The following is a 14,889-nucleotide window of genomic DNA, read 5'->3' as shown; positions in this document are numbered from 1 at the left end:
TCACAAAGGTTGGGATCATTGCAAGAATTATAATCAACGGGGTTTGCAATATAGAAAAAATTAGTGACCAATATACCTTTCTTAAAAGTTACCAATTAGTTTTCTAGACTGCCATGTTTTAATCAACACCATTCAATGCACTGTGCCACAGAAGGACTCACATATTTGGAAACAGTGAAATCAACCATTTTGTCTTTTATTTTTAAAGGATTTTGACAGATGGATTTACAAAGAAAATTCAGTAATTCATATTTTTTCCTGTTCTGTAGCTCACAATCCAGGAAGCAGAAGCAGCCAATTTGAAATCAAAGGTAAAAAATCTACAGACTGAAATACAGAGCTTACGTAATGGTTGCAAAGAACATGATAAGAAAATGAGTCAGCAGGAGCAGGCTATACAGGTCCTACTGCATGAGCAAAACATCAGTAACCAGCAGGTGAGAGCTAAAGTTTTGCATGAGATGGGAGATAACTCCCTGTATCAAATGGCAGTGGCTACCTGTTACTTGTAGCCCAAAAAATAAATGTGAGTCAGAAGTGATATCACATCCTGTAAGTGCCAGTATCAGTTTTCAGATCCATTTCTCTCACAGTAATGCCATAGTTGCTGAGGAATTTGAGCCTCTGAAGTTTGTCCTATGAATAACTGCAGACTGAAAGACTTGATAATCCTTTTCATTTTTCCTCACTGAGACATGCTTCCTTTTTCTGGCCAATTGGCTGAGGAACAATGACATCAAAGTAAATAAAGGCTTCTTGAACTATTCTATTGAATTATTGATTATAAGTGTACATCCTGAACCTATTGTGAATTAAATATTCAGATTTAATGTACAGAATTTGATAATTTTCATGTGACATATATATGAAATATTTTGGCCTTAAGTGTATTGTATTTTTTGATGGGGAGAGGGATGCTCATCAAGTTGAAGCTTACATGGTTTAAAGCTCTGAATGCATAAGGAGTTCTGTATGTCCTTCTTCAATTACTTTGAAAGCACTTTTCATATTCATTTATGATCAGTTGCAGCTTCTGTTTTAGTTTTAAGCAAAATTGCATTACAACACAGTTGCATTAATAAGATCTTTGGCATTAATAATGAATAAAATATAAAATTACACTTTCAATTTTGACATCTTTTCACATTCCTCATAAAATGTTGCTTCCCCATATCATCATATGTTAGGTTTTTTTTTAAATGTTAGAAAACAGTTACTCTGTATCACAAGATGACTAAAATAGTCATAGCTGAAATCACTAAATGCTTTCAACTGCAATAGCAAATTGAGACTTACCATGTAAAAAAGATCAAAAAGTCTTTCTTCTTTTCCTTTAATGTTATTTTGGAACTACCATTGACTATAAAAGAGCAGTTGATTTTAATCATGCCAGACTGCAATACCTTTCAACATGTTCATTGCTAACCAAATTTGATCAGTAGCTGGCAAGAGCATTTTCTGATATCTGCACTACTATTCCTCAAATGTATCAGTAGCAGTTTTGGAATCAATGATGAATCTATAGAATGTTCCAAGCTTTAAAACCTTATTTTTAGAAGCAAAGATATTAAAGAAGGTTAATTTCTATTTTGTATAAATTTTAATCTTCCCTTGTGTATCTGCTGAGAGGGAATGAGAGGTCAATGCACCATGTGTTGGAAGATAATGGACAGTTAAGGACAAATTTTCCTGTTCCTGCACCTTGACATGTTGGATCGCCTGGATGCAACGAATAGAGAAAAATTGGGCAGAGAGGATCACACTCCTGGAAAGGGAGCCAGTCTGATTTTCCAGCCATTTGGACAGAAAATTGGGCTGGCTCCCCTATAGGGATGTGATCCTCTGTTTATGTGCCCACATGTCACGGTTCAAGATTCTTTGGCCATTTCCCCACAGAAAAGGCTTGAACATAATCAATTTTAAAACTTATTCTAAGCAAAAGCTGCATAAAAGGTATTAGCTTTTGAGGACAACTCATGTTGAGCTGTGATTCCATAAGCAGAAGAATGGAAGTGGTTTCTTTCAGAGACCAAACAGTAGGCAATTCATTAGCAATGCTTGGTCATTCAGGAAGACATCTAGTACCTTGATGTTGGCAAGCTCTTTTAATTTCTGTGGGTCAGGGAGAGAGGTTTTTAAAAAATCAGAACACAGAGACTAAGGGGGCGGCATTAGCCCTACCCGCCCAGAGAAACCAGGCAGGCGGTTAAAATCTTCCTGGTTTCTTACCCGCCGGAAAACCGCCAGGAACACACCATTCCAATTTCTTTATCTGCTCTATAGAGAAGGCGGCATGGACACCCTCACAAAGCCAGCAGAGTCTTTCTTCCCATATGCATGTCAGGTTCCAGATATGTCATCAGGACCCAATTGCAATTTTAACTGAGGGCCTGAGCAGGGAAGCTGCGGTAGCTTTCCCACCAGGTGATGACAGCGGGAAGAGGAGCCAGGGCCAAAAGAGGCCCAAACAGGTTTTTTTTTCACTTACGTGTGGGACCTGGAGGAAAGCTGCTCCCACGGACTCTTTCCCCCCGCTCTCCCCACCACCCCCCCCCCCACCCCATCTTCCCGAATGTGAGACCCCCGCAGACAGCCCTCAAACCTAATCAATGCTGAAGGACAAGGAAACCTTGAATATTCCTTGGAAGAGAAATAGCTGAGAATAACTAAAGCTAGTGTTAGGAATGCTAAAATGGCATTAGAAAACAGGACAGTGGACAATTGCATAAGTGGTATCAAGGCTTTTTCAGTTATATTAGAAGCCAGAGTACAATGAGGGGCTGCATTGGTCTCTTGAGGGATTTGCCAGGGCAGGTTATGTAAGAAGATGAAGATATGGCTCATGAGCAAAATAGATGCTTTGCACGAGTTTGCATCTCTGAACATGATGCTGTCGTCCCAGTATTTCAAGATAGTCATGTGTCTAAAATTGCTTCATTAAAAGTAACTGAGGAAACTGAGATTGATTGTGCTGAAGGCCCCAGTGTCATTTAACCTAGAAATGCTCAAAGAAATGGGGTAGGTTGTATGTGAATCATTGGCTTGTGCATTCAATAACTCATTAAGATCTGGGATGGTTCCCATGGATTGGAAAATGCCTCATGTAGTTCCATTATTTAAGAAAGAGAAGAAATCAGACCCTGAAAATTATCAGTCTGTGAATTTGACTTCGGTTGTGGAGAAGCTGTTAAAAAACATTATACAGGATGTGATATATGATCGTTTGGTGAGTTCAGCAATTATTTGGGAAAGCTAACATTGCTTTAGAAAATGTAGGTCCTGCCTCACTAATTTGATTGAGTTCTTTGAGGAAGTGACCTGACTCGTGGATGAAGGTAGTCCACTTTATGTTGTGTACCATGATTTCCAAAAAATCTTTGCTAAATTATTGCAAAGATGGCTGTTAGCAAAGTAATTAGGGTAATAGAACATTATTACATTGGATAAGCACAAGCTTATTAATAGAAGTGGATCTGACTGGATCCTAATTATGAGGTAAGTTCCACAGGGCTCTGTATTGGCACCATTGCTGTTCAACATTTCAGTGATCTAGAAGAAGCTTAAACTGAGCCACTGTTAAACTCATAAATGATATAAAATTGTGTGCGAAGGTTAGTGATTCAAGTCAATAGGTTGGAGGCTGATTTAGTTATGCTAAGTAAATAGACCCATTTGTGACATGTTGTTTAAGGGGAGATTCCGGGAGCATTGAGGTGGAAAATCTCCCCTTTAATGTGGACAAATACAGAATCATGCACTTAGGATTCAAAAACTCCAGGCATATTTATACTATGCAGAGGTACTCACTCATAATGAATCAAGGAAGAAACTTGGGGGTAGCAGCTGATCACACATTAAAGGTGCATAAGCAATATATGTTGGCTTTAGGGGAAGAAAATATGGTTTAGGCTGTATTGCTAGGGCCATTGAGTAAAAACCAAAAAGTACTATGCTTAGACAATATTTAAGGCTATGGCATATCTGCACGTGAAGTATTGTGTTCCGTTTTAGTCCCTTCACATGACGATGCATATCAAAGTTCTGGAGAAGGTGCATGATGAAACCAAATCTTAGAGCTCAGTTATGTAGATAGGCTTCAAGAGTTAATTACTTTGAACAAATACAGGTTTATAGGGGATATAATTGAAGTTTTTAAAAATGATTAAAGGATTGGATACATTCCAATTAGATAGCTTATTTGAAGTGGGTAGGGAAGGTATGACTAGAGGTCATGTTTATGAATTTGTAGGCAAAGAGTTTAGTTGGATGCCTGGAAGTATTTCTTTTCACAGAGAGTCATCACTCTCTGAAACAAAATACCGAGATAAGAGGTGAGGATGGAGTCATTACAGTCCTTCAAAAGGTAATTTGATAAGTTCCCGAGAGAACACACCATTGCTAGTTCTAGGAGATAAGTTGCTGTGTGTTGAGATTGGGGTGAGTCTTAGGCAACCAAGGTCCCCTGAAGCTTGCTTGAGCGCCACTTAGAGGATTTCTCAGAGGTTTCCTGAATTGGTTTCAAGATTTTTTCTCTTTTTTTTTTCCTTCGCCCAATAGATAACATGGTTATGGGATGGATGAATGGTGTGTGAGGTTGCACTGTTAATTGGATGGAGCACGTTTGGTTCAACTGATGGTTTTTTCTCACCCTTTTTTATATGTTTGATCTCATACCCCATGGGACAGTCGGCTTCCTCAGAAGCAGCATTCAAACATGATGCTGAAAACACTCATTTTCCTTTTCTTAATTAAAATATACTCTCTTTTATATAGTGCCTTATCACATCTCAACATCACAGAGTACTCCACCCATATTAATTACCTTTGAAGTGCAGTGACTGTTGTTATGTAGGCAAACTTGGAAGATCCCAGGCTCAATCCCTGATGTGTGACGAGTTAATTGATCCTCAGTTGCAATGATGTAGTGGCACAATTTGTTTCAGCCGAGGTGGCATAGAGGCACTACAGTTTACCTCAGTGGCCATTCATTAGGGAGGGGAAAATTGGCCAAGGTTCCCACTTCTAATTGCTATAGTGTGACCCCCTGCTGGAAGTAAACGTGTGGAGATGTCAGGGGAAGACTGGCTTGGGCTTAGAAATGATACTCACAGTGCTTAAATAACCTCCCAATACTCGCACATGAATAATGGCCACTTGGCCTAGGTACGAGAAGCGAACGAGTGTACGTTGGACCACCTCCCAACAAGGAGGCAAAGCCATCAGGAAAGATGGGGTTTGGAGAAAATTTACAGGAAAAAAAACATTTGAGATCGATTTTAACTCAGCAAATTTCAGGTGGAGGGGTGAGGTGATTGCAAGATGCACTCACAAGCCCAGATTTGTGGCCCCGGGTATTTTAACTCGCCTGCAAGCAGATAAGTCATGTGGGAGGGAAGGGGAGTCCAGGACTCTGGAGGCCAGAACTTTCCTGCTCCTCCTGATCCCCCAAAGAAAAGATTCCAACTTACCTTGGTGGGGGGGGGTCTTATTATTCTCCCGACAGCTGCTGGTTGCCATTACCTGGTGGGAAAGTTGGGACGGCTTCGCCGTTCAGGCCCAAATTAAAGTGCAGTCAGGGTCCCGATGATGATTAGCATAAATTTATGAGTCACCTGCCTGCTTCCGGCGGGGGCTTCAGCCTATGAGCTACAGTGAGCAGTTCAAATGATGGCCAGTGGGAACGGTACCGTTAGGCTTAATGTTGCATTAAAGGTCCCCTGCCTCATTCCCACCGGGAAAGGTGGATTAAAATCCTCCCCCCCAATTGATGTTCATCATTCTAATAATGTAGCTTTAATAACTTTATAGGTATTGAAATAAATGCTGTGTTACATAATTCTAATTTTTGTCAAAGACAGACTGATTTTTCCAGTATTGTGTTGACCCTCTATGAAAAAGCAGCAAAATTTGAGTAAAATGTTGGTTTGTAATGATATATTTCTAGATTATCAGTTAACATTCCGGATTCATTAATTGTATCCTAATCATGCTCATGCTGTACCTTATAATTGTTTGTCAACTGGAACTAAATTGGGTCAGTTCAATCTATTTTGGTATGTTTCTTATTTAATACACATTGGCAGGTGTCTGTTGTTATTTCCATTGAACTCAATAGTGTAGAAATAGGAACCTCTAAGTATAGTGGATCTATTCCTAGGACTCTTGTATTGTTATTATTAAGAATATAGGACTGTATAGTACTAGAAGAGGCCACTGTGGTGAACCTGGTCTGCCCCAAAGTTACCTGCTACTATTTCAAACCTTTGTATCTTAAATTCTCTGCATATCTGGAGGTGAAAAACACATTCACGCATTGAAAGGAATAGAAGAAATTTAGCACTAAAAGGGTTAATTTTCAATATTACAAACTAGAAACACCAGTAGTTACTACCTTTCTTCTTCATCTGACCTTTTATCTTTTGAAATTATGACAATTAAAATTGTAATAAAGTGTATTCATTTCTGTCATTCTTATACAGTGAAAATTACGTGATATTTCAAAATGATTTACATGAACTTTTGTCTCATATTGAAGCAACCGGCATGACATTAATTTTTAATGATTTCTTTCTGCTTCATTTGGAAAGAGATTGTGGCAACGCATTTCACAGGTAATCAGGCATGCAGTCCTGTACAGAATGATAACCAGTATGCCAACAATCTCAGAAAAAAGGTTGAGGTTAGTCACTAAAGGTGATGCAGTAATGTATTCATTGCTAGCAAATTACTTGGACATTTGCTTTCTTTCCTCTAGCTTAGAAAACAGGTATGTTTAATCATCCAGGGATATTGGAATTCTGATTGACCAGCACTCTCCTGGAAAAGTGTTTCTTAATTTTGATTGATGAAGCGGTTTATCTTAGACGTTTTTTTCTACTCTGCATCATGAAAATGATATTAGAATCTAAATGAGATTCAGAATTTCCTGTTTGACAAGCTTGGTTGATGAAAGGGTTTCATGTCAAGGTCTGACACACTAAAATTATATGCAAATACTGTTTGAGCTCCATTCAAAATTAATCAAGGGGCAAAAAAGCAGACTATCATAGGAACATGTTCATATTTCTGGCTCATTTTAAATTGCCAAAGGGTGTTTTCAGATTAGTTAGTTTGAGAAATTGCGATTTGACAACTATGCTAAAGCTCAGCTTTAGTGGATTTTGATGACCAGTACTTTCTTAATTTTCTTTATCTTTGCAGATTTGCAGGCATTTGTTTTTGTTCCTGATTTTGTATTGTTGTTGACAGTTCACAATATCTTTTGGTCTACATAATCAATATTTCTTTTTAAAATAAATTAATCTTATCCAGACACCTCCCTTTTCATCTTTTGAAAATTCACTGCATTGCTTTATGAAATATTAATGATAATATTCAACATATTATAACATCAAACATAACAAAAATGAAGGGAAATACATTATCAATATTAAATATGGCCTAATTTTGCACTATTTTAGAGGTTTCCATATTATCATGACCATATGTAAATATTTTATGTGTTATCACTTGAAAGATGTGATTTCTCAAATAATTCACCATTTGGCATATTTTGCCAGATATGTAGTTCAAGTGGATTAACAATACAGACTTGGATAATGGCATAAGTAGTATGCATAAAATGTGTTTGAGTTAATTGACAGAGGTTTTGCATGAATAAAGGTTGGATAAACCAGTTGTGACAAGATGTAGAGACCAGATGAAAATTAAACCGAGAAAAAGCTGTGTATCCTTATGGGAGAGAGATCAGTTACTCAAATACAGATAATGAAAAGTAGCTGATAAAGAGTAATGTCAACTATAAAGAAAGTTGTGACATTCAACTTTAAAATGTCGACTTAAATAAATTCTTTTGACTCTTCAAACATTTGATTAATATGTTACAAAATGTATGGAGGAGAAAAAACTTTCCACATTAAATAGCGTTAGGCTGTTTCTTTATTATCATTGTTGAACTGTAACATGTTACATTATTTTATGATTCATCACATCTTAGAGCTTGCTTTTAATTTTTATTAAGCACACAAGACAGTGCTGAAGAAAATTGCCTCACTTTGCTAAGTTAACATGCATTAAAAAGGAAGTCATATATACAGCTCCAAAAAAAATTGCTAGTTTAAATTGAGAAAATGCACCAGTGTATGACATTTCTCAACTTACTTTGGCCAGCCGTCCTTCCTTCTAGTTTTAATTAATTTTCTCCCTTTCTTTATATTAAGCTGCTTTGCACCATTTCCTAAATAGGCTTCCCTCACACCTCTGTCAGTACCACTCTGGTTACAAAAGAACAACAGCAACAACTTGCATTTATGTAGTATCTTTAACAGAGAAGCATGTCCAAATGCGCATCATAGAACCATAACCAAAGAAATGGATGCTGAGCCAAAGAAGGAGATATCATGAGGGGTAACCAAAAGTTTGGTCAAAGAGGTGGGCTTTAAGGACAGTCTTAAAAGAGGAGAGAGGGGTGATGGGGGGTTGTGGTTTAGGGAGAGAATTCTAGATCCGGGTCCTAGGCTACTGAAGGCATGATTGCCAACGGTGGAGGGATGACCAGTCCAAGATGATCCAATCTCTCATTTTTCCCTCTGTGTGGAGAACTGTCTGCTCTCCATTTAATGTCTCTATAGACACAGCCATGATCTGGAACTCAACATGTGGGAAATGGTGGGTTTGAACTCAAATTCTACTATTCCTGTGGCCCTGCATGATGAAGGACTGCTTTGCCCCTGGGTAAATGCATAGAAGATTTACATTTATTTTAGAAATACTCTAATTTTTGTATGTATAATTGTTCTAAAATAGAAACTGTTAAAATACATTGCTAAAGGGATTACTACTAGATACTATCTAGCCATCAATAAGTAGGATAAGAGTGAATACAAAATGTGCCTTTCATCTCCAGCCATTTTGGTTTTGCTAGCACAGGGGAATCACACTTCAATATAGAATGTTGTCATCTTTCATTTTGACCTAAACAACAAATCAGACGTTCACAATTAAACTCTTTTTGGCATGAGTGTTTGTGTCCCATTTATGTAATTAATCTGCAAGGACTACAGTTCTAGCTTTACAAATCAAATATGAGATTGTATTTTTTGTTCTTATAATTCTATGAATTAAGTGATGCTCTGTGGTTCTATACATATCTATAATTCTATTTTGTAATATTCATGATTAGAAAATTACAGAGAATCAGTTCTGCTAATGTTAGGTGAAAGAGGTGCATACTTTGAAAAGTAGCAAGTTTCTTTCAGCATTCAAATGTTAATTACGAACAATACACAATAAGCCGCAGTGACATACAGGGCATAGTCTGTCACGCTCATAAGCTCTTTTTACTTGGGGAATAGATTGTGTATTCTTTCATTCTTCATCATGTATCCTCTTTATGAATAGTTGTTCATTTTTCTTATGCTTATCAAGTATCATTCATAGGGTATTTCTTGTTGCTACCTTAATTAAATACTTTTATTTTGTAATTGTTCATCCCCTCTCCTCAAAAAATAGTTTCTTTACAAATTGCACATCAACTTGCATTTTTATCACACCTTCAACATAAAACTCATCCGCTTCATCCTGGATCACAATGTCTTCACCTTCAATAACCAGTTCTTTACCCAAACACACGGAACAGCCATGGGGATCAAATTCGCACCCCAATACGCCAACATTTTCATGCACAAGTTCGAGCAGGACTTCTTCACTGCACAGGACCTCCAACCAACACTATACACCAGATACATCGACGACATTTTCTTTCTATGGACCCACGGTGAGGAATCACTAAAGAGACTACACGATAACATCAACAAGTTCCATCCCACCATCAAGCTCACCATGGACTACTCCTCAGAATCAGTTTCTTTCTTGGACACACGAATCTCCATCAAAGACAGGCACCTCAGCACCTCACTCTACCGCAAGCCCACGGACAATCTCACAATGCTCCACTTTTCCAGCTTCCACCCTAACCACGTCAAAGAGGCCATCCCCTATGGACAGGCCCTGCGAATACACAGGGTCTGCTCAGACGAGGAGGAACGCGATGGACACCTACAGACGCTGAAAGACGCCCTAGTAAGAACGGGATATGATGCTCGACTCATCGATCGACAGTTCCGACGGGCCACAGCGAAAAATCGCGTAGACCTCCTCAGAAGACTAACACGGGACGCAACCAACAGAGTACCCTTCGTCGTCCAGTACTTCCCCGGAGCGGAGAAACTATGCCATGTTCTCCGCAGCCTTCAACATGTCATCAATGATGACGAACACCTCGCTATGGCCATCCCCACACCTCCACTACTCGCCTTTAAACAGCCACCCAACCTCAAACAAACCATCGTTCGCAGCAAATTACCCAGCCTTCAGGAGAACAGCGTCCACGACACCACACAACCCTGCCACGGTAACCTCTGCAAGACATGCCAGATCATCGACACAGATACCACCATCACACGAGAGGACACCACCCACCAGGTGCACGGTTCATACTCCTGTGACTCGGCCAACGTTGTCTACCTCATACGTTGCAGGAAAGGATGCCCCAGAGCATGGTACATTGGCGAGACCATGCAGACGCTGCGACAACGGATGAACGGACACCGCGCAACAATCGCCAAACAGGAGGGTTCTCTCCCTGTCGGGGAACACTTCAGCAGTCATGGACATTCAGCCACCGACCTTCGGGTAAACATACTCCAAGGCGGCCTTTGAGACACACGACAACGCAAAATCGTCGAGCAGAAATTAATAGCCAAGTTCCGCACCCATGAGGACGGCCTCAACCGGGATCTTGGGTTCATGTCACACTACACGTAACCCCACCAGCGAACAAATGTTATCTGTTTTTAATATAACGGGTCATTGTCTTCGTTCTGTCTCTCTCTCTTTTTTTTTGGGGGGGGTTTGTATATTCGGTGGCCTTTTAGATGACACCTTTCTGTCTGCTCACTGTGATTGCCTTGGCAACGGGCAGTAATCACCAGGCTTTGTTATGTGATCTTAAAATGCGAAGGATTCGAAACTGTCATTTCCACACCGCCTGAGGAAGGGGAAAGCCCCCGAAAGCTTGTGGGATTAAAAATAAAATCGTTGGACTATAACTTGGTGTTGTAAAATTGTTTACAATTGTCAACATAAAAAAACAGAGACATGAGGAAAAAATGGATGCTGAGCCAAATAAGGAAATATTAGGTTACCAAAAGCTTGTTCAAAAAGGTGGGTTTTAAGGAAGGTCTCAAAGGAGGAGAGGGAGATGAAGAGGTAGAGGGGTTTAGGAATAGAATTCTGGAGAATGGGGCTAGGCAGCTGAAACATAACCGCCATTTGCGGGGCGAAGGGAGTGGGGATGTACAAGAAGCCAGAGTCAGAGGAACAGAAAGTTTGTTGGGGGAGAGGGTCATTGCACTATAAGAGGTTAAAGAGAAATGGAGGAGCAACGCCATGGAAGGATTTAACATCAGATGAAAATGTTAAATTTGAGGTGTTGAGGAATTGGGAGACACCCGGAGTGATGTTACAGGTTAGGAAGAGAGACCATTGATACAGAGGCTCTGGCTACGATCGGATAGGTAATAGTGGAACCAAGCAAGACCAATCCCAATGAGCTGAACAGCTGGGGAGAGGCATTGGAAGAGGATGGTGTGGTCGACTGTGACAAACACTGTACAGAGGTCAAGGAGGGATATTGCATCATGGCCACAGTAACAGAGAATGTCATTTGTAACTTTAATTAGGGACATTTTGATGCTGTGGGAGAGACGGAATCTTGATTGAAGGATTCGCAAATGGAGTTGCAGGGGAAATGGGCATGGATCTGGCAGATGTTCAAACAGTAGAGGCAGCAAAACGGATAGTCTCTATCCAGGTGACAAAGAAATCCATAAGCTCTTCGCACTTCTTGTTTGAGGCAAGAGGGCAGGGAAGAGGGTTTTTAGGAGACAGTTGGTAGTGGAGAAAAGACACTGAGGCTATCTTTGCTCTTCAGGATGTTCAGAGAGGAGTGGGTGATTTTGACAGGGGCGAGTTCGGCCTGGTAAAGCTTGATGTGGTCCAGCCAGATCTGGCAATGGACAGCTAAGACAGTTGTGTGCCAGATACATTCACGTCTGCACCCTTTGGATTTAGGGGAATGAAGGTGGGGGCTATACCATGGAAACAACCAGGATGGAAGACAGTGTAGGATTTACTGGGAACAAATGCATCAAAACTAGAGGCGAGGGAGTGGTTCAGGAATTTGGCAGCTGCAGAGATATTGTGGCAATTAGAGAACCAAAGGCTAGGCATTTCGAAGTTTGAACGTGCAATTGTAATGCAATTGTAAATAACTTGGAAGACAGTTTTTTCCTGGGGCAGATACAGAAGGAAATGGGGTTGGAAGGGAGTGGGGTGGTTCAGGTTATCAGGAGTGGTCAGATATGCCCTTGACAATGATCGAGACCGCAAGTGCAAAGAGGGCACAGGAAATAGTGAAGTCGAGAGGGTGGTCATGAACCTGGGTGGGAGAGTTTATATGGAAGGAGAGGTTTAGGGGAGGATAGGAGGGTGGTGAATTCAAAGGAGGAATCAAGGGGTACTGAAATGGAGACTGGAATCACCGAGAGTGACGAGTTGCTCAGTGCAAAGGCTGAGGGAGAAAAGGAGGGATGATATTTCGGAGAACTTGAGGATGAGGTGGTAAACAATGAGGATTTTAATGGAAAGGTAAGAGTTGTGCAAAAGGGTGAGCTGCTTGAAGGCGAATAAGTATGAGTAGAGATCAGTGTGTGCCTTGGTGATAAGGACCATGCCACTACCCCAGCAGTTGATCGAGGCAAGTGGTGGAAAGTATGGTCAGCCGGGAGTCCGATAAAGGGCAAGGGGTCGCCATCTGTGAGACAAGTTTCAGTCAAAGCCAGGATATCAGTATAGTCATCCACAGTAAGGTCATGGATGGCAAGGACCTTGTTCGTGAATGAATGGACATTCTGGGTGGAAATGCAGAGATGAGTATTATTAAATCTGATTTGTTTATACAAGATATTATAGAATTTAATATAATGCAATTTAATCACAAATGCAAACTTATTTAATGCAACTTGAAAAATAACCTGTAGGTTTCAATTAAAACTATCCTAACCATAGTGCTAAAAGTAAACACTGTAGGTTTCTCATATTTTCATAATAAAGTGAGAACCTGTATGCTTTCACTTTGTAAGAGAAACACGTACATGTAGATAAACGTAGACATGCACATAAACTGAAATTGACAGCATTGTACTAATGAGTTCACACAGGCTACAAATGCATACACAAAATCAGTGCAGAGTGCAGTATCTGATTTAACAACATTATGCATAATGCATTCATTGCAGAGCCATTTTCTTTGTAGCATCTCAAGAAATTAAACGAAACAAATACTGGACAGATTCCAAAGTTTAAACAATTTAGTTAAGTGCTGTTGTAAACTTGTTCTGGAAAAATTTATAACAGAATTTACCGGCATTTTTACCACGATCAAATAAGAAAGAACTTGCATTTATATCGGGCATTTCGCAACCTCAAGACATTGCAAAGTGCTTCACAGCCATTTAAGTACTTTTGAAATGTAGTCATTGTTGTAATGCAGGCAAACATGGCAACCGATTTGCACACAAATGAAGTAGATGACCAGATAATCTGTTTTTTATTGATGTCAGTTGGGGGATCAGTGTTGGTCAGGACACTGGGAGAATTCCTGCTCGTCTTCGAGTAGTGCTATGGGATCTTGTACATTCACTTGGGGTGGCAGAGTGCCTCGGTTTAACGTTTCATCCAAAAGACAGCACGTCTGACAATGCAGTACTCCTTCAGTACCGGCCTAGATTATCTGCTCAAGTGTCTGGTGTGGGGCTTGGACCTCCAATCTTCTGACTAAGAGGCGAGAGTGCTGCCACTGAGCCAAGACTGCTAAAAAGCTGAATTATAAGCCCCTTTGTGAGTTGGGAGCACTGATTACGTACATTTCATTTGTGATACTTTTTAGCGTGCCTTTCTTATATGTAAAAATGAGCTGCTAAGAAAAATATGCAATGGTTATGTTTTATGTAACAACATAGGTATAGTCAGACCAACAACATGTCCAAAACTTTTATGGTGCTAATTGAAAAAGTTTCTTCACGAGTGCCGAAGCTATGTAACTGGTCAATAAAATACAATATCATCATTGAAATAGAATACAATTTAAACCTTTTCAATCTGTCCTTAGAATCAGAGTCAGGAGAAATCCATTGATCAGCTTCAGAAGGAACTGGAAACTTTCAAACAGGCACATGAATCTGACATAGACCATTTTAGTCATGAAACTGCTCGACTCCGGAAAGAACTTGATTGTTCTACAAAGGAACTACAGGAAAAATTGACCAAACTGCAGCAGTACAAGTCCACAGTCGACAGGCTGAATTCCGATCTACAGCGTGCACATCAGCAACACCAAGACGTGCTAGATGAAGTAAGGATATCTTTTTCTGTAAATCGACCTTACAGTAAAGATTTTTGGAATTTCTTCAATCTTTCATCTTTTCCAGAATTCCTGCATTGAATTGTAATTTCATCACTGCTGTGCAGCACTGGTAATATTCTCCTAGTCTGGTGTAACTGAGCATACCAATTATCTTGGGGATATTTAAGAGTTCACCAGACATGGAGGATATTCTCCACAATGTGTCTCACACATGAAACCATCATGTGAAGCAACAGTGGTGAGCCTATGAGGCAGAAGGAGTCTTGTGTAGATGGTTGTATTAATGCAATACAGTTCATTTTCCCTGATGAGCAAGACGAGTTTGTCACAAAAAAAATGTCCTGAACAGGAAGCATACTCTATGAGGGGGAAGTATTTTCAGTGTAAAATTACTCCCTTTAAAG

At 39.9% G+C, this 14,889-nt stretch overlaps 1 protein-coding gene across 1 annotated transcript in view; it reads left to right on the top strand.

The window, feature by feature from the left end:
• Nucleotides 1–14,889, top strand: part of LOC137333349 (early endosome antigen 1) — a 586,801-nt gene that overhangs the window by 423,039 nt on the left and 148,873 nt on the right. Inside the window, exons 22-23 of the mRNA XM_067997503.1 lie at nt 270–437; nt 14,231–14,473. Coding sequence (XP_067853604.1) covers nt 270–437; nt 14,231–14,473 — 411 coding nt within the window. The remainder of the gene's footprint in view (nt 1–269; nt 438–14,230; nt 14,474–14,889) is intronic.

This window comes from Heptranchias perlo, chromosome 16, assembly GCF_035084215.1.
Source record: "Heptranchias perlo isolate sHepPer1 chromosome 16, sHepPer1.hap1, whole genome shotgun sequence".
NCBI lineage: Eukaryota > Metazoa > Chordata > Chondrichthyes > Hexanchiformes > Hexanchidae > Heptranchias > Heptranchias perlo.
The sequence above is the reverse complement of the archived record's forward strand: the minus strand, read 5'-3'. Positions and strand labels throughout refer to the sequence as shown.